Source organism: Gilbertella persicaria (assembly GCF_025201335.1).
Source record: "Gilbertella persicaria strain CBS 190.32 chromosome Unknown B0P05scaffold_30, whole genome shotgun sequence".
NCBI classification, from domain to species: Eukaryota; Fungi; Mucoromycota; class Mucoromycetes; order Mucorales; family Choanephoraceae; genus Gilbertella; species Gilbertella persicaria.
This window is the reverse complement of record NW_026251991.1, coordinates 34422-55686: the sequence shown is the minus strand read 5'-3', so window position 1 is coordinate 55686 and position 21265 is coordinate 34422. Positions and strand designations below refer to the sequence as shown.

General features: G+C 37.7%; 10 protein-coding genes across 10 annotated transcripts; 7 read left to right on the top strand and 3 right to left on the bottom strand.

Moving 5' to 3' along the window:
• Positions 1-36: 36 nt before the first annotated feature.
• On the top strand, positions 37-837 carry B0P05DRAFT_580291 (tyrosine phosphatase family-domain-containing protein; the record flags this gene model as incomplete). The annotated part of the gene is made up of 4 exons (XM_051582008.1): positions 37-173; positions 217-324; positions 368-705; positions 755-837. 4 exons carry the CDS (start codon positions 37-39, stop codon positions 835-837), a joined length of 666 nt encoding a protein of 221 aa, XP_051433009.1.
• A 317-nt stretch (positions 838-1154) lies between these two features.
• B0P05DRAFT_549091 (uncharacterized protein) lies at positions 1155-2927 on the top strand. The gene is made up of 2 exons (XM_051579088.1): positions 1155-2448; positions 2509-2927. Exons 1-2 carry the CDS (start codon positions 1179-1181, stop codon positions 2511-2513), a joined length of 1275 nt encoding a protein of 424 aa, XP_051433008.1. The 5' UTR covers positions 1155-1178; the 3' UTR covers positions 2514-2927.
• A 3270-nt stretch (positions 2928-6197) lies between these two features.
• Positions 6198-7600, bottom strand: B0P05DRAFT_549075 (uncharacterized protein). Its single transcript, XM_051579087.1, has 4 exons — positions 7475-7600; positions 6970-7429; positions 6727-6926; positions 6198-6683 (listed from the first exon to the last, which is right to left on the bottom strand). Exons 2-4 carry the CDS (start codon positions 7276-7278, stop codon positions 6293-6295), a joined length of 900 nt encoding a protein of 299 aa, XP_051433007.1. The 5' UTR covers positions 7279-7429; positions 7475-7600; the 3' UTR covers positions 6198-6292.
• A 21-nt stretch (positions 7601-7621) lies between these two features.
• B0P05DRAFT_473783 (RNA ligase-domain-containing protein) lies at positions 7622-8786 on the bottom strand (the record flags this gene model as incomplete). The annotated part of the gene is made up of 2 exons (XM_051574751.1): positions 7622-8437; positions 8487-8786. The coding sequence occupies 2 exons, from the start codon at positions 8784-8786 to the stop codon at positions 7622-7624; spliced, it is 1116 nt and encodes a 371-aa protein (XP_051433006.1).
• A 1350-nt stretch (positions 8787-10136) lies between these two features.
• On the top strand, positions 10137-11713 carry B0P05DRAFT_580288 (major facilitator superfamily domain-containing protein; the record flags this gene model as incomplete). The annotated part of the gene is made up of 6 exons (XM_051582007.1): positions 10137-10155; positions 10204-10379; positions 10454-10728; positions 10770-10982; positions 11031-11440; positions 11493-11713. The coding sequence occupies 6 exons, from the start codon at positions 10137-10139 to the stop codon at positions 11711-11713; spliced, it is 1314 nt and encodes a 437-aa protein (XP_051433005.1).
• Positions 11714-12373: 660 nt separating this feature from the next.
• On the top strand, positions 12374-13627 carry B0P05DRAFT_549063 (nuclear pore complex subunit Nro1-domain-containing protein). Its single transcript, XM_051579086.1, has 3 exons — positions 12374-12586; positions 12633-13124; positions 13172-13627. Exons 1-3 carry the CDS (start codon positions 12385-12387, stop codon positions 13585-13587), a joined length of 1110 nt encoding a protein of 369 aa, XP_051433004.1. The 5' UTR covers positions 12374-12384; the 3' UTR covers positions 13588-13627.
• Positions 13628-13741: 114 nt separating this feature from the next.
• Positions 13742-16554, top strand: B0P05DRAFT_549055 (uncharacterized protein). The gene is made up of 6 exons (XM_051579085.1): positions 13742-13998; positions 14042-14092; positions 14136-14184; positions 14231-15762; positions 15810-16190; positions 16236-16554. The coding sequence occupies exons 1-6, from the start codon at positions 13747-13749 to the stop codon at positions 16368-16370; spliced, it is 2400 nt and encodes a 799-aa protein (XP_051433003.1). The 5' UTR covers positions 13742-13746; the 3' UTR covers positions 16371-16554.
• Positions 16437-18100, top strand: B0P05DRAFT_549052 (uncharacterized protein). The gene is made up of 4 exons (XM_051579084.1): positions 16437-17177; positions 17223-17765; positions 17805-17910; positions 17955-18100. The coding sequence occupies exons 1-4, from the start codon at positions 16679-16681 to the stop codon at positions 17989-17991; spliced, it is 1185 nt and encodes a 394-aa protein (XP_051433002.1). The 5' UTR covers positions 16437-16678; the 3' UTR covers positions 17992-18100.
• On the bottom strand, positions 18028-20083 carry B0P05DRAFT_175216 (uncharacterized protein). The gene is made up of 5 exons (XM_051573146.1): positions 19940-20083; positions 19804-19881; positions 19661-19758; positions 19515-19613; positions 18028-19468 (listed from the first exon to the last, which is right to left on the bottom strand). Exons 1-5 carry the CDS (start codon positions 20069-20071, stop codon positions 18142-18144), a joined length of 1734 nt encoding a protein of 577 aa, XP_051433001.1. The 5' UTR covers positions 20072-20083; the 3' UTR covers positions 18028-18141.
• A 128-nt stretch (positions 20084-20211) lies between these two features.
• B0P05DRAFT_598133 (GCN5-related N-acetyltransferase) lies at positions 20212-20683 on the top strand (the record flags this gene model as incomplete). The annotated part of the gene is made up of 2 exons (XM_051583168.1): positions 20212-20424; positions 20452-20683. 2 exons carry the CDS (start codon positions 20212-20214, stop codon positions 20653-20655), a joined length of 417 nt encoding a protein of 138 aa, XP_051433000.1. The 3' UTR covers positions 20656-20683.
• Between the last annotated feature and the right edge of the window lie 582 nt (positions 20684-21265).

Genomic DNA, 21265 nt, shown 5'->3' with positions numbered 1-21265 from the left:
AAACATGACACAAATGCATACGAAAAAGCATTGATGATGGGGCAACATGTCAGTGTCTGTATTCCTCGTTGGATCGATATTCCCGGTGTTAAGAATTTTAGAGATATTGGTGGTTGGCCACTAAAAGATGGTAGTGGTTATATCAGAGAAAGAATTGTATTTAGATGCGGGCAGTAAGTAATATTAGGAATCAAGAGTAATACTGACCTATAATAGTCTTGTGGGTATTACTCAACACGGCATAGATATCTTGCGTCGATTGAATGTGATTGCTGCTTTTGACTTCCGTTCTGATCCAGAAATTGAGAGACAAGGTGTGATGCCGTACGTATTTACTGTTTTTAAACAATGCTTAACTCTTTATTAGTGAGATTGAGGGATTGATTCGTTACCCATCTGCTATGTTCACAAAAGCAGACTATTCTCCTGAGGCATTGGCCTCTCGTTGGCAAGGTTATTTTGAAGGCGCTAAAGGATTTTCTAAAGTTTATGCTGTCATTTTGGAAAAAGGTGCACCTCAATACCGTAAAATATTTATTCATTTGATTGAAAATCATTCTATCACATCGACAAAATCCATCATTGTTCATTGTACAGCAGGTAAAGACCGTACCGGCATTTTTGGCATGTTGTTGTTAGGTTTATGTGGTGTGGATGATGAGATTATTGCGAATGAATATGCATTGAGCAACCTTGGCTATTGGGGTAAGTAAACCTACTTTATGTTCATTATGTGTGCTCATTTGAACAATAGAACCTGAACATGAGTTGCAAAAGAAGGCTGAAATGCTCAAAGTATCAATAGACAATGTTCGTATGGTCATGTCTGCTCCGTAGGTTCTCTTATGTACTTATTTATGACAGTATGTATTAACTCAGAACAGATATCTTGCAATGAAAGAAACCATTCGCCTTGTTAAACAAAAATATGGTTCCATTGAGAGTTACGTCTTGAATGAATGTGAATTGACACAGAAACAAGTACAGCAAGTTAGAGATTTAATGATTGTGCCTATTCGATTTGAAGAGCGTCAATTGTTTAGACCAAAGATTTAAAATATCACATTCGGGATATTAAGCAAAAGGATTGCTTTGCTTTGCTTCGTTTACAAAAACTTCCGCAAAAATAAATACAAGTAATCCTCCTTTTCTTTCTTTTTACTTCTTTTTGTTTACTGATGGCAATGCGCTTTATTGAAAATACTTGTCTTTATCAGAAACAGAAAAAGAAATTAATGCATCTTGCTCTACAACTGCCCGAGATTGTCAGCCATATCTTGTCATATTTGACAGTTGGAAACCAGCAAGATGAACAAAATAGAGTCAAAATCTATCAGCACATTTATCCTTGTCTCTTTGTTAATGCACTTTGGCATGATTGTACCATTCGATTAATGTGGCGACATATCACTTTCGAAGACAGCAAATCAGAATATGAAGCATTTTTGAATTTTGCTCAAGCCATATCTAATTATCCCCAAGCCATTCAAACCATGGATATAAACTCACCTGCTGTCTTGGCTATTGCTGTTCCCAAAGCATCTTCAGGCTTATTCTTTAGCCAAGACAAAAGACTCACTTTTTTAAAGCAACAAAAAAGAGACACGGAGCCGTCCAAACTCATCGCATTTGATACCAATGGAGACACAGTTCGAACAACACGATCCGCCGCCATGCAACAATCTAATATGCAGTCTTCTTTATGGACACACCAACAATACCAAAACGCTGTGCGTTCTATTTCCTTGAAAAAAATCAAAGATAAAACCATCAATGAGCCTCTTCAACACATCGGTCATTATACAAAACGACTTGAAAAACTTGATATTTACATTTGTGATCATCTTTCAGATAGCTCAATTTATACCTTTATTATTCACAACCATCAGTCGTTGACTTATCTGTCCTTAGCAGGCTGTAATCGTATTACGGATGAAGCTGTCTTAAGTGTAGCCAAACATTGTCCTCGACTGGAGCATTTAGATTTACGTGCCTGTGGTTTAATCTCAGATGTATCCATTCAGGAAATAGCCAACCAATGTCCTCGACTGCATCATTTAAATGTAGGCCGAGTACGCGACAGAGAAAAGATTACGAGCAGGTCTATCAAACTGATTGCACTCAAGACCCAAGTGGCTGTGTTGGGCCTAGCAGGCTGTGATATGACAGATGAATGTTTGGTGTTGTTGGCTAAATGTCGAGGAGCAGGTCTTGAACGAATTTCGGTTAATAATTGCTACAGAATTACCAATAAGTCAGTGCAAGCTTATGTCAAGCATTGTCCTAATTTGTCCGTGTTTGAAATGAAAGAGTGTCACTGGATTGATGATTGGGGATCTGTCGCTGAGTTAGTGCAGCGTAAAGTGTTGTTGACCTTGTGTGATCAACAAAACAGAGCTTGTGCTGAATGGGCTCGACAGAGAGGGAGAATTATGGAAGTCAAAGCTCCTGTTAAATAAAGATGTCTATAAAAATAGAGTCATTAAACCAATGTTTTCATTGTCATACGATGATAAATAAAAAGACAATGGGCCATCGCCATAAAAGTAATGTTTTTCTCTTGCTTTTCTTGGTAAGTGATCTGGTTGCTTAAATATGCTACTAAACGCATATAAATTTGCAAAATCTTGTATCAATTGCTGTATGAATATGTGCATTTTCCATCCCCAATGACTCCTAAATTATTCGCAATACACTTTTTACGAGTTTGCTATGTATTAGCACACATAAACAAACATTTCTATGCAAAAAAAATAGGTCAAGTGGCAAACTGTCCAAAATATTGTCAAAAGCATTTACTACCCCCTGAAGATTTTCTTCCACCTTTGGTTTGGTCACTCTTGGTGGTGCTCCGGATTTTGCTATAATCCCTTGTGGAAGGCTGTATCTTTTAGGTATCAACAATTGTGTCAAGTTCCAAGTGCCAAGTAATTGAAGACATTTTGAAATGGTGTCTTTTACTTGTGGTATTGGTATTGCTATCTGTAGCATTGAACAAGACAAGATATAAAGAGTGCTGAATCTCAGGAGCAACGAGTGAAACACTTAATATATCCTTTTTGGAACATATTAATGGATAGCCCAGATGACGGCTATTTTATTGGGATTATATAAGACTCATATAATCGTATTGAATGCTTCCACAAAAGCATTGTTTTAAAGATATCTCATATGGCTAGTCACTTTGCTTCACATACGCTAGATTCTTGGTCACTGTAAATTTCAGCTGTTACGGGGTCTGTGAGATCTCCAATCGATTTCTGCTGTTCCTGTTGTTTCACCAATGCCTTCAAGTAACCAGGTGATTCCTCATCCTTTTCCCTCCATGTCTTTCCAGCGCGAAGCATGGCTAAGTCGGCCTGTTCTTGTAAGCTTGAAATTCGCTGTTCAGTCACAGGTAGTCTCCAAGCCTGAACCTGAAAATGCTTCTGTTTACGTAACATCATATTACGTTTACTTTGTAAACGAGTAAGTTGTTTTTTCCGCCAATTAATAATTTCCAATTGAAAGGATTTGATGAATGCCTTGACCTTCTGCTTGATCCAGTCCCAGTTCTCTTGAAGAGTGTAAATGGACTGTCGTTCAGAAAGTTGTGGTTGTAGCTGCTCTAAAAATTTAGCTAGCTGTTGTCTAAATTCTTTTCTTCTAGCAAGAAAGGGGTCCGCTTTCCATGCACCTGGCCCTTTCGTAGATTCTGCCGCAAAGTTAAATGATGTAACAGATAGCATGGCGTGATCAGTCCATTCGGGTGACAAATAAAGTTGCTCTGTTCGATTGATTGAGAATCTAAGTCGATTGCAACAAAAGATATAATCGATGATTAAGCGTAAATCTCCTCTTTTAAATGTAGTCTGTTTCTCGTCTTTAAAGCAATCATGATATTGCAAGTCCAGCAAAGAAGACCATGTTGGAGGAGGGCCACGTACTATATCATCCATTGTTCTTACATCACAGCGATAGTTGAAATCCTCTAAAATCACAGTGCTATACAATTCGCTATGTAGGTATTGGTGCAGAGTTGAGTCATTTAATACAGAGTGGAAAAATTGTTCTTTGATTCGTGTACTACCGGTAGCTGGCGCATATATATTAAGAATCGAAAGGAGAGGAAGGGGGTGGTATATTTCCTCTGCCATGGTGTCAGTTGAGCAAACTTCTGCCAAAACATATCTTCCCGAAGGATCAATGCATATTGATCGCACTATATATTTGGGATTGAGAGATACTATACCGCAATATTGAGTTCATATACTAGAGTTTGTTTGAAATTGAGTATTGAGTTGTTGAATGATTGAATTGTTTCCTGCATGTGTTTCTTGGAATGCAAATATGTCATATTTCAATTATCTTAAGTAACGTATAATTTTTTGTTGTTGTAAAGGAGAGTGTGCTTTGCGTAGGCTGCGCCAGTTGAGTGTCGCAACAGTTATTCGACAAGTATTAGATATCATAATTGAAATAGTAAAGGAGTTAATGTTGTCCTCCACCCTTATTCCCAGTTATTGTTGAAGAAGAAGGAGGGAAAGAGGCAGCTGATTGCTGAAGATTCTTTCTGGTGTCGTTGTGTTCATTGCTTACCAAGTTGTGAGGACGTCCGCTACTAACATCGACATGCGAATTCTGTCAACTGATTTTTTGTTGCTGGATATCCTCGATATCTCTCGTACGATAGTCCATTACCTCGCTTTGTTTTTTTTTCCCTTGGAGTATCAAGCTCCTCCACTTCATTCATAACAGTATCTTTTACTTTAGCCGGTTCAGTGCTAGGCTCCTCATCCGTTTCAATCATGAGTTCGGGCTCTTTTTCCGTCACAGTTTCCTTAGCCTGATCTTCCAGTGAAGGTGTAGTCTGCTTAACCTCTTGGACTACTGTAGGTCTAGGTACTTTTCTCTCCTTGTTCACAATCCGTTTCTTGCTAAGAGCAGTGACCGTATCAATCGCATTGTTTCGTGGACATTGACGCATGCGATGTCCTCTTTCGTTACAGTTGTAACACTTTAAAAACTTTGTGCTGTGGGCAATCTGCTCTACAGTGATCAGAGGCTTGACATATGTGACAAAAATCAGGCATATCCTCCCATTGGAGTAAAACACGTCTTTCCTCTCCATCATCTTCTGTCGGAAGGATTATTCGTTGCAAAGGCTCAAATTGAGTATCCTTATCTCCTGAAGGAGATAGGTTAAGAGTGGCATAGCCCTGCCCAGTAAAACATCCTTTAACTGTAGTAACTCCTAAATCCAAGATTTGACCAAAGCGTGATAGTTGGCTCTCCATATCGGCCTTCAATAAGCGGAAAGGCAAATAAGGGTGTCTTTCCAACTTGAGTCTGACGATACGAGCATCAGCAGGATGACTTGGAAATCCTTTAACGAATGTCCCCTCTGCCAAATAAATCCCTTCATTTACAATAACATTTCTTTCAGGACAATCTTTGAACCAGAGAGTTTCAACGTATTTGCGGTTAAGGTATTTTCTAATGGTAGGTACTCGACCGAGATAGTCTTCGTAACCTGCATTTTCTTCCGTGTGCTTATTGAAATTCTGTAATGCATCAAACAAGGTTTGTTGATCCTTCAAATCTGTAACGTCGATTAAAATACTTTTTCTATCGATTCCTTTCAAAAAAGATTGTACGAGCTGAATAGGTGAAGGAGTGTTGGATTCAGAAGTCAAATGCACATCCGTAGTAACTCTACTTGCTGCAGGGACATTTGGAGTAATTATAGTAGGCCGAAAGGACTGAATCTTATGGACACTACTCTATACTACTTTAGCCCAGGAGGAGTAACCGGTTTGCTTAGATGAGTTCCTGTCAGAGCTTATTGCTGTGGTTGGAAACGTATGGTTCTGATTTTTACGCGAAAGATCAATGTGGAGACGAAAGAAAAGCATACATGTTCAAAGTCCGATATACTCAACTTCTGTAAGGTCAATACTTTTCTATACATCAAAAAGCTATACCAGAGTAACTAAAGGAGTCCTTTTGTTCAGAAGAGCACTTTTGATAGTATTTAGGAGTGAAATTTGTTAAATTCACGAAAATTTTCCTTTACTGACCTCATTTGAGTAGAAGAAAACCACTAAGAAAAGATGTAGAGGATTCTGATCTACGGATTTTCAAGAAACAGCACAAGCTTGATTTAATCTATCGAGATCTTACTTTAAAACACATTATCCAAACCCAACGTAACAAAAAAAAAAGTCAATTGAGTAGCCTGAACCAACTAATTGCACAATATCAAGATTTATTTCAAAGCGAATAGATGGCGTCATTTACACATCTCACTGAATCATCCATCTTGCATATTTTTCATGTTCTTCTTGATACTAGCTATTTGTCCTAACACAGCGCGCTTTAAGAACATTGTACTCATCTGACAGATGTCTTCGACCAGCGAAATCAATTCGAATTCAATTATGGATTGACTGTATTTACTCGTCAATAGTAACAATATCTGCATAGAGCCTTTATCTTTTGGGTTGGATCGTACAAGTGCCTGTATAGATTCCACAAGATGATGTAAGGGCGTTTTTGTGAATGTAATCAAAGGTTGAGTACTGAGGATGGCATGGATAATTTGGAAAATACTGTCGTTCCATGGTCTTAAATACTTTTGAACTGTGCTGGGCAGAATGTCCTGGTTATCTGTAAAATAGGCTTCACCATCAAACAGAATGACTCTAAATATAAGGGTTTATTCATGCCTTTTGAGATGTTACTTACTGCAAAAATGAATAACGTTGTGATGCATTCAAAGATTCACTGACTATTTTCACAATTACTTCATTTTGAGGTTTCGCTAGTTTGGATTGAAATAAAAGAGGTATGAGTAGTCCATCCATATTCGCTTTCCCTTCTTTCTTTGCCAAAAGAACTATGCTGTTCATTAATAATCTCGGTGCGCTTGAGTCCAATGCTGCTATCTATACACATAATTTAGTCATTTATTTGGACCAAATGAGTTACTTTTTTATAAAAGATAGCATAGATCAGCAGTGCCCAATGTGTATTAGGTAGACTCTCTATTTCTGACAGAGTATTAAAGAAATCTAATATGACATCGTCTGACCAAGAAGCAAACTCAACAGAAGAAATCATTTTTTTGAGTTGAGACAATGATAGACGAGCTAAATCTTGAAGGTCTGATTTGTCTTGTAACTGAGAGCTGGCCGTAGAAAACAAGTGTATCGATTCAAGTAAAGGGCTTAGGTCTTCAATATCGTCACTGTCTACTTCCATGGGCTCTGTCTCTTGCATAATCTCTGTCTTTGACATGATGGGTCTTATGCCTCTATGTACTTTGTGAGAATCAGTCAAGGAAAACACAGCTAGATCAAGAAGAATGTCAATAAAATAGAAAAAAAGGATATAATAATAGGCTCTAGTGCATGTCCTGCTTCTCTTGACTCGAGCCAAATGGGCTCAACTACAATCATGATTGAGATCTTGTCATTACTCTAGTATTGTTTACCTGATGCTCGATGACCGTTAGGATCAAAAGCAGACTGAAGACTATGCGAGAATTGAAAATCATTTGTTTTCTGAAGTACACGCTCAACTTGTTCTGTTTTATTTGTATGAATATCTGAGGCAAACATGAAAAAGAGAGAAGGTTTATTTACAAGATGCCTGCTTCCCAGTATTTTTCGAATTTTTGACGGACTTCTATAATGCCTTTCTGCATTTTATAGTCTTGAAACCACTCTGGATGATCTATAATACGCTTGCGAAGCCAGTCAATATAATGGCGTGTCTTTTCATACGTAATTTTTAACTCCTTCTCGGGCTTCACAAAGCGTATGATGCCCTGATGATTTTCAATAAGTGCTTTGGTGACTTCGCGGTATTCTCTATAGATCAGGTATTGTTCATTCTTCAACTTAAACATGAAATCTGCGCCTTTTCTCTTGCATCTAACAACAGCGCCTTCTACTTCTCTACCATCAAATAGACCTGTTTGCTGCATTTCTTCTCCAAATTCTCTAACTTGGCCAACTGTGTCAAATAACTTGAAATCAGTCTTGTGAAATCCAAAATCTTGTGCTAATTGTTGTACTGTAGAACTAGGCAATGTATACAATTGAATTGTATTGTAATTGACACCATGAAGATATAAACCTCGATCTTTTTCTGTATAGGGCAAGATGTGTTCTTCAAACTCATCATCACATAGTTCTGCTACTAGTGTTACGTTTTTATCATACAGCCATTCTGCTAGGTCCTTTTCGCTCTTTTCTACTGAGGCCAAGTGTTTTAATACCCAATTGTAGCCTACACCTGCATGTGCCTTGGGATCATCTTTGACAGCGGGAATCGAATGTTTTGAAGTAATCACCACTTTTTCTTCAGACAATGCAGCAATGAAAATAATGCATCCGTTCTCTTTTGCTGTTACTTCATAAGGACCTTCTGTATCCGATTCAATGAATGGCCACTATATTTCATGTTAGTATTAAATGATCTATATGGTTTTAAGTGTTTACCTGTGTGATTTTCGTTTCTAGTATATTAAAGAATTTATCATAGCCACGGGCCATGACTTTAAATCCACCGTCGGTGTGTTTAGTAAAGAATCCTCGGGCCATCGTAGGGAACGTATCCATCTTTTTCTTGTAAACTTGTTCCCTTACATTCCAACTTGTCCAGATCTGTCCATTTTCTAAAGTATAGTCTTTGAATCGTAACTCTCTGGGTGTTTCTTTTTGGAATTCGTATAAGCGTTCCACTGCATCTTGGACATGTGCTTGCTCAAAGTTGATATAAGGGATGTTGACGGTAGACATTTGGTAATTAGAAAAAGAAAAATAATTTTCATGTTGCATTTTTATTTGGCAAGGAACGACTCTGAGCCAACTGCGGTAGCTGCAAGATGAACCAAAACTCGAAATGTAAAGCCAGCCAGTCACAAGAGAGAATAACTCAACTTGATCCCAACCAAGAAATGTATAATAGAAACATGAACAGACGCTATAATAGAGAGCTTAACAGTTTAAAAAAAGGGAGGAAGGGAGAGAGAACGCAGATATTAGATGCATACCTTATTTTCTTCATTGCTTCTCCACAGGTGAATTATTCTGCTTCCATATTCGATCCTCACAAGCTTCTCTTTAAAACAATTTATTTTCTAATCAGCACAACAGAACGAAGGATGTCAATAAGAATGAAATTTATGTTCGATGGTAACTCTTACAAGTTTTATCGAATCAATGATACACCTCAAAGAATGAGTGTGATGACACAGTCGCACCTGAATCTAGGAATATGTTCAGTCGAGTTCATATTGTATCAATGACCAGGATTGTTATGAATGTAAGCTTTATCTGTTTATCTAAAAAAGCTGCCTTAAGTTTATTCATACGCAATCTGAATTGACATATTTACCTTATACAGCTAGCTTTTAGTCTTTTTTACTGGTAACTAAAGCTCAATTTGACCTTTAAATCCTTCAACTATCCTAAAAAGACGATTTGACTCGAGTAACTTCAAATGGGCCGTAAAGTGTTGTACAAACCAAATGCGAATACCAGGCGTAAAATATGACCAAAATGATGCAACAACTATACGTTCACAATGAATAAGATCTAATTACTGCTTACTCAAACATATTTAGCAATTTGCGATTGAATGTGCCACAGAAAATACACTCAAGTTGATGTAGTGATACACGAACTTTCTTGCTACTGTTTTTATTGATTTTCTTGAAAATCGCACAATCGCTAGAGAATATGGTGACGATGGCGAAATCCTTATCGTGTTTATTACCTTATTTGATAGACTCAAGAAGGTAGAAATATAAAAAGGACTAAAGAAATAACGTTTTTTTTTTTTTGAACACATACTTCTTTATTTTTTTTACTGTAAATACTACTATGGTATTGCCAGAACATAAATCAGATGAAAAGTCGGCGATTGACATACCTGATGAAAAAGTAATTGGTCCCAATGAGCTTTTCTATGATAAAAAGCAATCTTTGGCATCTTCCTTTACTAGTGACTCCACAGAAGACATTGGAAACCAAGTAGATGGATATTTTGCAGATCTTGAATGGTCAGAAGAAGAAGAAAAGAGAGTCTTGTGGATTATTGATACACGCTTAATGCCCTTCTTCTTGCTTATGACATTTGTCCTCAACATGGATCGAACAAATATTTGTATATAATTAAGCTATATTCATGATCATTTTACTGACTTTCCATTAGCAAATGCCATTTCTGATAACTTACCTGCTGATTTAGGCTTCAATATGACAGGTGTCAATACAGGTACTTTGGTTCATTCTATTGTCTTTACAGTCATTACACTCGTGACTCAACCTGTTGTTAAGCGTGTTGGTGCTCATATTTGGATTCCTATTCTCATGTTCTCATGGGCCATTGTCACTTGGGCTCATGCTCTAGTTCATGTAGGTACCTCTATTTCAGAACAGCAGATACTCATATTTATCTCTAGGACTTCAATGGATTTATTGCAGTACGTTTCTTTATTGCTTTTACTGAAGCTGGTTTTATTCCTGCTTGTCTATACTATCTTCAAGCTTGGTACAAGACAAATGAGCTAGCTACTCGCCTCTCTTGGTTTTGGGCCTTACAATCATTTGCTTCTGCCTTTTCTGGTCTGATTTCGTTTGGCATTTTTAGACTAGCTGGTGTCGGTGGTCTCTATGGCTGGAAATGGCTTTTTATCATTGATGGTATTCTCACACATGTGGTTGGATTTATTTCCATGTAAGAAACATGAACCACTTTCTCTTCTAACTCAATCATAGCTTTTACATTCCTTCAAGTCCCTTTTATACGAGCGGCCAATTACGAGGCAAAGGTGGCTGGTTCACTGAACGCCAAAGTCAAATCGCTGTTACTAGAATTGTTCGTGATGACCTTACCAAAGCAGATCAAAAATCAAGAATTTCATGGCATGATATCAAGATCAGCCTGTTAGATACCAGATTATGGACTCATTTAGTGATTTGCTTTGCTAGGTAAAAAAGATCACCCCAACATCTTGACCAAACTAATTATGTCAATAGTATGATGCCTACAACACCAGTAGGTACTTATTTGCCTACGTTGATCAAGGGCTATGGTTTTTCTGTCACGACAAGTAACTTGTTGACTGTCCCTTCGTTTATCATTGGTCTGATTGCTTCAGTTATTATTGCTCATGATGCAGACAAGCGTGGCTGGTATGGCTTTCATGCATTGATCGGCCCGTTCTGGTCTATTGCTGGTTTCATTGCTTTGGAGTTTCTTAAAGATGATGCTGGTCCATGGAACTTTTATGCAGCTGCCTTGTTTCTTGCTTCCTCTCCTTCATGGCACGGTATGCATATTGCCTGGATGTCTTCTAATTTAGCTCCCTTGGGTAAACGTACACTTGCCTTAGGTGTTATTGTTGGTTCTGCTAATATTGCGGGTGTGCCTGCTTCACAAATCTATCGCAAGTAGCTATCCTTATTTTCCAATATGCAGACATTAATCTTTGTGTTTAGAACAAGACGATTCTCCTCGATTTTTTAGAGGTAATTGGATCAATTTCGGTATCTGTGTCTCTACTGTGCTATTGGTACTTTTCCAACACACAAGATATGTGCTTACAAACAATTACAGAGAAAAGAAATGGAATTCAATGAGTGATAGTGAAAAGAAAGAGTATCTCAAGAACACAAAAGATGAAGGATCTAATCGTTTGGATTTCCGTTTCAGACTTTAAAATTATACACTGATCCGAACTCAGCAACAAAGATACCATGATTCAAGGACCCTTTAATATGCCAAGATAATACTTAAACGCACTCAACTTTTTGTTGATGATTTGTTGAGATGTTTATTTTAAAGTAAAAGATAGAAAAAATCAGTACTTGTAGTACAGCCTTTGGCATCAAACGCAGCTTAGCATTGGTTGGTCATATTGTGTAGTAGTATGAATGTAATGAGAAGGAAAAAACAAACAAACAACCCACTCTTTAATGATTATATTCTTTGTTATTTCTTAAAACAAGAGTTGGTCAAACTTGAGCTTCGATGAATGAATCTACACAACCACACCAGTAGTATTGCACCTATGATACAGACACATCAATGTTTCCTAGTTTACCATGATGCATGGCTCTAGGGGGGGGGTATTCAACTATCTCCTCGTATCTGTGTCAATATTTTACATAGACTGGTTCATATCTGTTACTGATTCATCTCCCTTCTATTCTTTGCTCTTCCTTATAATCCAATGCAAGCAACAATATAAATATTACTTCATTTCTAGAATTCAGTTTTTGCTTTTCAATAAAGTTTAACTCAATCTTTTTGAACGTCACAGCGTAGGAGCACAAAATGAAAAAGTGCGCGCATAAGAAAAACTTTTTTTCTTTCTTTAGTTTATTTCATATGCCAGCAGAAAAAAAGAGACCTAGAGGTTTGAAGAGTAGTGCCTTGGCCAAGTCCAATAAAAAAACCAAGACAGAAGAACTCAAGAATACTTCTGAGCTACCTGAAAATGCTAAAACTGTCGTTATTGACAAAATTATTGAGGAGGGTGACGAAGTAGGAGAAGCCGCTGCTCTTCTCGAGAGTGCTATGGAGAAGCTTGGTAATACATTTGAGTACGTCTCATATATATTGACATTTTTATGTAGAATCCGATCCCGAGGAAGCTTTAGCTTTGCTTCGAGGCACTATTCACGAATCAGATCGTATTTTACGCAATACAGAAGAGTCTTTGCCTGCTCTTTTTTACTATACTTATGGTTCAGCTCTTTATGAACTAGGTCGTTTGACAGAAGATGAAGAATTTGAACCTTATTTGGAAGCTGCAGAAGAAAGATTAAATGAAGGATTGGCTCTTGCAGATACAGAAATGAATAACAAAATCCATTTAGCTCTGGCCAAAATCTGGCTTGCCAAGGCTGCTAGTGCTGTATCTGAAGATAGCAATCAAGTGCTTCCAGAACTCTCTGTCAAGGCTTTAGATACGTTAGATGAAGTGATGAGCCAATCTGAAGTACCTTCCAAGACCATCATTGAATTGGCTGATATTGTTCAAAACCATGGTGATTTATATGAGAGTCTTGAATCTCGCGACAGGTTTAGATTATGGGCTGAAACTGCATTGGAAAAAGTTTTGAAAGGTAACACAAAATGGATCATACGTTTTTTTTTAACATTGTCCATCTAGATGAACCCAATCATGCTCAAGCATTATCTGCTTTCGGTTTATGTAAATTATCTTATGCCAACTATTTGTTAGACAACATTGTTGAAGAGGAAGAAGAGGAAGAAGAAAGGAAAAAATTGAATGAACAAGAAGAAAAAGCACTTCAAGTAATTCGTGAGAGCAAGAAATACTTTGAATCAGCACATGAAGAACTTGTTAAAACAGATAAATTGTCGCCTCAAATTATCTCAGATTTAGCCGAAACTTATTTGAATGAAGCCAATTTGATTTTGGATGAAGAAGAACAATTGAACGTGTACAAAAAGGTTGTTAAAAAGATCAAGGAAGCTCAATCACTCATTGCTGAAAAGAAGCTCAATTTTGTCTTGCCTGAAGCCTTGACTGCATTTTTGGAAGAGTTTGAGCAAGAAGAGTAAATTATTTGTAAAATAAAGCATAGATCAAGTCTTATGACCCTTTTTTGGCAATAGTGTTTCATTAAAAAAGGAAATACTTTCTTAAAACATGAAGCGGCGTATAAATGGTAGCATAGATATCCTCTTTTTTTTGCTCTCTCTCTCTCTTTTTTTTTATTTATGAGTACAGAAAGAGAACCTCTTTTACCAAACGAGGAAGATGACGAGGGACGTCCTTCATCTTCCCGAATTCACAGTGTTCAGAACGGCAAGTTCACTTTGCTCGAGAAAGTCTTGTTTGCTTTAGCTACTGCTTTCTTTATCGGCTTGTGTATATTAGCAGGTCTTTTCACAAGACGCGTATATGATGAAAAGCCCGAGAACCCTTCTCCTCCTACTGTTCCTTCCCCACCTGGAACAAACACAACAGCAGTAAGTAATGATACACATAGTCTACATGGACTCATGATAACAGCCTCTCTGTATTACACCTGAATGTGTCTTGACAGCAGCTCAAATTCTTCAAGTAAGTACTATAAATGTATGAATACCAAACTCATGAACACTAGGATGTTGATTTGACTTTGGATCCTTGTGATGATTTCTATCAATATACCTGTAAGTTACTAAATAAGATAGGCAAGTTTATAAACTCGTGCATTAGGCAGTAAATGGGAGCAAACCCACGAAATTCCTGACGGCAAATCTTCTATCAACGCCTTTGTATCACTAATCAATCAAAATAAGGAGGCACTTCGCAGTATTTTTGCTGGCAGTTTTGATGATTTCTATGACCGCACTCACATTTCTGTTTCCGGTCATTTACCTGATCCTGAGAAACCTATTGATAAGCAAAACTTTGAAAAAGTAAAAGACTTGTATGATTCTTGCATGAATGAAGCCCTTATTGATAAGCGTGGTGCAGAACCCATTTATCCTTTGCTGAAAGACATTCGCGACCAATTCCCTGCTTCTTCTAATCCTGCCGAAACTCGCCGTTTGACTCAAACCCTTTCGTTTTTGGCAAACAGAGACATTGGTAGTCTATTTGAAATCATGGTAGATGCTGATCCCAAGGACCCTACAATCAATTCACTCCAACTCTATCAATCTGGCTTGACATTGCCTACCAAAGTGTATTATACACAAGAAGATACTGTCAAGGCTTTGACTGAGACCATTGCTGATACTCTTGCTGTTGTCTACCGAGGCAAATCTGCTTTGGCAGCTGAATTATTTGGCGAATATGATCTCCGTATCACGGCTCGCACGATCGTCGAGTTTGAAAAGAAATTGGCCAAGATCAGTCAATTGCCTGAAGAATTCCAAGACCCTGAAGCCACTTACAACCCTATGACATTGTCTGAACTTGCCAAGATTGCTCCCAATGTTGACTGGGGACTCTATGTCTCTCATCTCTTGCCTCCGAATGCTCCTCACCCTGGCAAGGTTGTCGTTACTTCTCCTGCTTATATCAGCAATGTCTCCAGCTTGCTTCTTGAAAAGGAAAGTGCGCGTACTTTGCAAGCTTATTTCTCCTGGAGAGCCATCTTTGGTTATTCTGAAGCCCTGGGTGAAGAGATTCGTGCTCCTATTCGTCGCTTGACATCTCGTTTGATTGGTACAAACCCCAAATCAATCAAGCCTCGTTGGGATACTTGTTTGGATGAGGTCAACAATGCTTTGGGATTCATGGCAGGTCGTTATTATGTGATTGACAAGTTTGGTGGCAAGGCTAAAGAACGTGCTGATGAGTTTGTCAATAGTATCAAACAAGTCTTTTTGGACCGTTTGCCTGGACTGGAATGGATTGACAAAGAAACACGTCAAAAGGCTGAAGAAAAGGTCGATAAGCTGATTCGTAAAGTAGGCTATCCTAACACAACACCCAATGTGATGTCGCCTGTTTCTTTGTCTGGCTATTATGGTGATCTGACTATCACTCCTCATGAATACTTTGACAACTATGTCAGTGCTCGCAAGTTTGATGTCTTGAGTCAATGGCGCCAAGTTGGAAAGACGCCTGATAGATCCAAGTGGTTGATGAATCCTCAAGAAGTCAATGCTTACTATAACCCTTCATTCAATGAAATCGTGTTCCCTGCTGGTATCCTTCAAAACCCTTTCTTTGGTGACAATTACCCTGATTACTTGAACTATGGTGGTATTGGTGTTGTTGTTGGACATGAATTGACAGTAAGTAGCCTATAAGAGATGCTCCTGTCTTGACTGATTTTTTCTAGCATGGCTTTGATAGTACGGGTAGACATTTTGATGCTGAGGGCCGTCTTGTTCAATGGTGGACAAATGAAACAGCTGCTGAATTTGAAGCCAAGGCTGATTGTTTTGTGAACCAATATAGCAACTTTACCATGATTGATGAAAATGGTAAAGCAATTCATGTCAATGGCAGATTTACACTCGGTGAAAACTTGGCTGATAATGGTGGTTTGGGTGAATCTTTTGCTGCTTGGAAGCAAAGATATAATAGTGATCCTGAAAGTAAGCGATACAACAATGTTCGTTTACCTGGTTTGGATGCATTGTCTCCTGAACAATTGTTCTTTGTCAACTTTGGTCGTATCTGGTGTAATAAAGCCACACCTGCTCAAGCCAAGAAAGGCGTAAGTTTGAATTTTGAATAGACAATGCATACTCATATCAATTAGGTCCTTACGGATGAGCATTCTCCTGCTAAATGGAGAGTAAATGGTGCTATTCAAAATTCCAAGCAATTTGCTGATGTCTTTAAATGTCCTGCTGGTAGTCCAATGAATCCTGTTCATAAGTGTGAATTATGGTAAATAAAATTATGTTTGGGCTGTCTGAATTTCAAGTTGATGAACAGTAATGGCTTTCCCCTGCGAAAATAACGAATCGTTCCTTTTTTTTTCATATATATATATATATATTTGTTCTTTATTTTTTTTCTTTGTACTATGGATATTGTTAATCATGAAGAGACAGGGCTTATTCTACCACCTGCAAGAGAATTGTTAAGAAGTGCACATGATGATGACCAAGAAGACAAGATGGTGATTGACCAAGGTATCATTGCCAATTTAGATGTTGTTGTTCATTTTCTGTAGAACAAAAGCCTCTTTTACCGTCTATGCAGTCCATATCAATACAAGCAGACGAAATTATTCGACAAAGGATGTCAGGCATGTCTGTCTCTTCACAACGATATCAAAAAGTACTTTCTCCCTTGGAACCCAGCTCTCAACAAATGTTTCACGAATCTCTGTCACTTTCTCGAAGAGGATCTTTGGTAGACTCACATAGCAATCTTCGTCGGCCTTCCATTACAGATATGGGTAGTCTACCTTTGCCTAATTCAACTGTAGCTAGTCGCCGAGGATCGATTGCTACAACGGATTATGATCTATCTTCTCGGTCTCCTTCACCATCACCTTTTTCGACATTGAAACGAAATCACGAGAACGATGCATTATTAAGCAGGCGTGATTCTTTACCCAGCAATCATGTCCCTTCTATGCCTTACGATCATTTCCAAAGAAGACATTCAATTGCAACTGCTCTTACAGATCCTGATTATAGTAACACGAATGGCAATCAACGCAGCCATCTTTTGAATACAAAATATAGAGGTAAGACAGACATGTTTGTATCCCAAATATTTATAGAATGATCAGCCTTTAGATTTCCTGCACCTATTCAAGAGTCATCAACTTACAGAACGTATTCTGCACCTCCTAGTCCGCCCCAATCAGCACTAAGCAATGTAGCTTATCAGGAGTCTTTGCATGACAACAACAGGTTTAATCGTAGAGATAGTTTAGCCCGAGCCAGCAACAATAGTGGAGGTGGAGGACCTATGTTACCTAGTCGACGACCTTCTATACTAGATGAATCTTTAGATGAATCTTCTGCCGAACATGTGTTGGCCAGAAGAGCTTCTATGCCAGTTGTGACACCATCCAATCGAAGTCGACATCCTTTAGAAAGAATGCCGTCTCAGCAACCTTCTCATCTGCATCACATGTGCGATGATCAAGAGGAACAAAAGCAGCTGAGAAAAGAAACACCTTATTCTCGTTCCCCGGAATTACGAGTGAGCCACAAGTTGGCTGAACGCAAACGAAGGAAAGAAATGAAAGAATTATTTGATGAATTGCGCGATTCATTACCTGTAGAAAAGAATATAAAGACAAGTAAATGGGAAATATTAAGCAAAGGTAAATCACTTTGTATTGGATCATATATTAATTGTGTAGCTGTTGAATATATCACACTGTTAAAACGTCGAGACTATGATTTAGAAAACGAAATTACAGGATTACGACGTGAGATTAACATGATCAAAAGAAACAAAGGTGAAAGGTAAGTAGCATAAAATTAGAGGTTAAATTCACATACATATTCAGTAGCCACACAAACAACCAAGGTCCACCCTTTGCTTGATAAAACGATACCATCTCTTTTTTTATTATTATTATTATTATTATTATATATATATATATATATATATCCATACAGATTCTTGGTCTGTTTATTGCAGTTTGAGCAAAACAGCAAGACATTTGAGTATCATAACTTTCTAATAAAATATTTCTAGTTCCAACATTCTTCTTGATATTGTCCTGTCTTATTCATGTCTGCAAAATAGTCTTCTGCTTCATCTGCACTTAGTTTGCCTTCTTTCATGATCACTTGCTTCAATGCAAAGGCTACATCGGCAGGCATTCTATCTAATGAACCTGAAAGTACAATTTTGGCTTGTTGATGTTCAATCAAATCCCAAAAAAGACTTGCATGTTGTCTGATACGGTCTTGAACATACACTTTCTCTTCTTGATCTCGAGAAAATGCAGTTAAAAGCTGTAATTGTCCTTGGTCTATATACTGTTGCCATTGTTCTCTATAGTGAAAATCTTTATCGTGGTAACGAGCACCAAACAAAAGCATATTTTGTTTAGCTCCCTCAAAGATACGTTGTTCTATAAATGACCGCATAGGGGCAACACCTGTACCAGGGCCAATAGCAATCAATGGAATATCTGTGGGCGGCAGTGCCATGGTTCCCTTGGTAATGCGGACGCGAGAAATGATATCTCCTGGTTGCCATGTAGATAGCCACTTGGTAAACACACCTCGACGGATAATTCTTAATTTTGTTTTGTATTTTACTACCGCAACACACAATTCCATACGTTGAGGATGTAGACTTAAACTAGAAGCAATAGAAAACGAACGAGGCTGAAGAGGAGGAAACAGATCCAACATATAATCAAAAGGAATATCAAATGGCTTAAAATCAAACAAGATTTCACCAATATGACGACGAGGCTTCATACAATAATCCCACAAGTCTTGTTGCCCTTCAGGAGAGGCAAATTCTCTTAGACGTTCTGTATGGTTTTCATCCACTGTAAAATGAGCCAACATTTCAAAAAAGGACCTTCGTGGCACACCAAAAATATCAAGATAGTATACAAACAAGTCCCTGAATGTCATCACGTCAGGCCAATGAGCAGGCACAATATGATCTTGCATTGCTGTGATTTTGATCAGTTTGTCTGCATGCTCTGACCATCCTATTTGTTCCAAAAACGCATCTACTTCTTTGGGTAAGTTCTGTGGCATAATGACAGCAATATCGCCAGGTTGATATTCAAAATCAGGATGATTGCATTCTAATTCAACATGACGTACATCCTGGAAATGGTCTTTGGCTGTAATTCGTGTGTTTTGTTTGACAGTTAGATCAAATTCACCTTTGAGTGTCTTGGGTGGCTGAGGTTGTCCTTGATCAACAAATTCCATTCTAAAACTAGGTGGTAAAAGAACATTGTCCGAAATGATGGGATGTTTTGTTGGGTATTTCTCTAACACAATATCCCATAGTTGTTTTGACCAAGGAATAAATGCACCATCCAGACTATAAAGAGTATAAGTGAATATTCGAGACTATATTGACTTTTTACCCTAAATAATGTTGATCATCACAATCTCCTCTTTCAATCAACATATTAGCGCCCAGTTGTGTTAATCTTCTATAGAGCTTCTTTGATGGATAGTTGAATCTAAATACTTGGTTAGTCGTGTTCAATTGGCTGAATTATTACTTTACTTTCTATAAGACGAATCGCCTAAACCAATCACTGCACAGTCTAAATCACTTAGGATATCATTAGGCAAGTTTTTTCGCAGTAAAAACTTCCAAAATTGCTAATGACCATATCTCAATAACAATACTAATAATATTTATGTTACCTTCATATTAACAGGTTCAGCACCTTGTCCTGTAGTAGAGCAAACAAAAATAACTAGCTTCTCTTCAATCAATTGACTCTTTTTTTTTTTTTTTTTTACTTTTAGTAACTGCACATAAATTATAAACAACATATACCCTGTCATAGTCATCCATAGCCATAGATCGTGTTCTAAAGTGTCTACGTCTTGCTTGTCTAGCCAAGTTCTCGGCTACATCTTGAGCACAACCTGTTTCTGATCCATACAGAATGAGTAGAGATCGCGACATGTTTTAAAAAAAAAAGAGAAAGAAAAAATTAATCTGATAAGAAAAATCTTACAAAGAAAAATTACACTGCATGAATGCAAAATGACTCATTTAAAGATAATATAAATTAAGTCCTTCTTTTCGTTTTTTCTTTCTTTTATATGCCTTACAGACTTAAAGAAACCTTACCTGATCCTCAAACATATTGTAGTATTCGTATTGAATGTGAATTATCGCCAAGAACACTTGAATCAGCCACAGCTGCATTACCTCGAAGTATTTACGGTGTTAGTATTATTGATGAAAACGAAAAGAAAGTGGTGGGCATGGGGAGAATTATTGGAGACGAGTTTGCCTTTATGTATGTGGTTGATGTATGTGTTGTTCCTGAACATTAAAAGCAAGGGTTGGGTAAAGTAATCATGACTGCCATAATGGACTATGTAGACAAGCACGCCACGAAGGATTGTGATGTTGTATTGCTTGCTGTGGGTAGTGCAAAGCATTTATATGCCAAATTTGGTTTTAATGATACTGCACCTCGAACAATTGCCATGCGATATCAAAGAGACGCACCTAAAGATCATAGAATCTACTTTCGTTGAAGTATAATAAATAAAGAATGATCTTTACAGGGAGTGAAAACATTTCTGGCTGTTTTTTTTTTACTTGATGTTGGATAATATGAACATTCTTCTAGTATCAGGTATAGCTGTAAATGAACTGAATTCTACATCTAAAGTGGAGATCTATTAGCAGAAGTAAAAAGGCCCTCATTCAGTATTGAATTACATAAACTTTAGGGAGTCTGAATATTTCAATCAATACGATGATATCCATCTAGGAGAACTTACGGCCAGACATGTAAGCTACAAAGCGGAATTTAAATATGACATACACCATGTCCACGTCTACTCTCTTTGGCTTCGAAAATGTCAAGAGTGATGTGAATGGTCTTAAGCAGTTTCTTGGGTCACTTAATACCCATGAAGAGTACTATTTTTTTGGTACTTTACTTGTTGAGCGCAAGTATTTGCAGAGACGTTTTATTGAAACTTGCTGGGACACCAACTCAGAAGTATACAATAAGTTGATCAACACCGGTTTGCAGATGGAAGATAATAATATTATCAAAGGTTACCGCAGCTTGCCCCAGAATGCGAAAATTGCTCGAGTTAAGGTTGAACGACTCCCCTTGATTCATCCTTCAACTCT

What these genes read in the sequence shown, in the direction of transcription:
- B0P05DRAFT_549075 (XM_051579087.1), bottom strand. Translation starts at nt 7,278, where the DNA reads ATGTCAAAGACAGAGATTATGCAAGAGACAGAGCCCATGGAAGTAGAC. An exon ending in ATGCTATCTTTTATAAAAAA is followed by an intron (nt 6,927 to 6,969) that starts GTAACTCATTTG and finishes TTATGTGTATAG; the next exon opens with ATAGCAGCATTGGACTCAAG. An exon ending in CAACGTTATTCATTTTTGCA is followed by an intron (nt 6,684 to 6,726) that starts GTAAGTAACATC and finishes CCTTATATTTAG; the next exon opens with AGTCATTCTGTTTGATGGTG.
- B0P05DRAFT_549091 (XM_051579088.1), top strand. Translation starts at nt 1,179, where the DNA reads ATGGCAATGCGCTTTATTGAAAATACTTGTCTTTATCAGAAACAGAAA.
- B0P05DRAFT_549052 (XM_051579084.1), top strand. Translation starts at nt 16,679, where the DNA reads ATGCAGTCCATATCAATACAAGCAGACGAAATTATTCGACAAAGGATG. An exon ending in ATGGGAAATATTAAGCAAAG is followed by an intron (nt 17,766 to 17,804) that starts GTAAATCACTTT and finishes TTAATTGTGTAG; the next exon opens with CTGTTGAATATATCACACTG. An exon ending in AAAAGAAACAAAGGTGAAAG is followed by an intron (nt 17,911 to 17,954) that starts GTAAGTAGCATA and finishes ATACATATTCAG; the next exon opens with TAGCCACACAAACAACCAAG.
- B0P05DRAFT_549055 (XM_051579085.1), top strand. Translation starts at nt 13,747, where the DNA reads ATGAGTACAGAAAGAGAACCTCTTTTACCAAACGAGGAAGATGACGAG. An exon ending in CAGCAGCTCAAATTCTTCAA is followed by an intron (nt 14,093 to 14,135) that starts GTAAGTACTATA and finishes CATGAACACTAG; the next exon opens with GATGTTGATTTGACTTTGGA. An exon ending in CTGCTCAAGCCAAGAAAGGC is followed by an intron (nt 16,191 to 16,235) that starts GTAAGTTTGAAT and finishes CATATCAATTAG; the next exon opens with GTCCTTACGGATGAGCATTC.
- B0P05DRAFT_175216 (XM_051573146.1), bottom strand. Translation starts at nt 20,071, where the DNA reads ATGTCGCGATCTCTACTCATTCTGTATGGATCAGAAACAGGTTGTGCT. An exon ending in CTGAACCTGTTAATATGAAG is followed by an intron (nt 19,759 to 19,803) that starts GTAACATAAATA and finishes TATGGTCATTAG; the next exon opens with CAATTTTGGAAGTTTTTACT. An exon ending in GGCGATTCGTCTTATAGAAA is followed by an intron (nt 19,614 to 19,660) that starts GTAAAGTAATAA and finishes CCAAGTATTTAG; the next exon opens with ATTCAACTATCCATCAAAGA.
- B0P05DRAFT_549063 (XM_051579086.1), top strand. Translation starts at nt 12,385, where the DNA reads ATGCCAGCAGAAAAAAAGAGACCTAGAGGTTTGAAGAGTAGTGCCTTG. An exon ending in GAGTGCTATGGAGAAGCTTG is followed by an intron (nt 12,587 to 12,632) that starts GTAATACATTTG and finishes ATTTTTATGTAG; the next exon opens with AATCCGATCCCGAGGAAGCT. An exon ending in ATTGGAAAAAGTTTTGAAAG is followed by an intron (nt 13,125 to 13,171) that starts GTAACACAAAAT and finishes TTGTCCATCTAG; the next exon opens with ATGAACCCAATCATGCTCAA.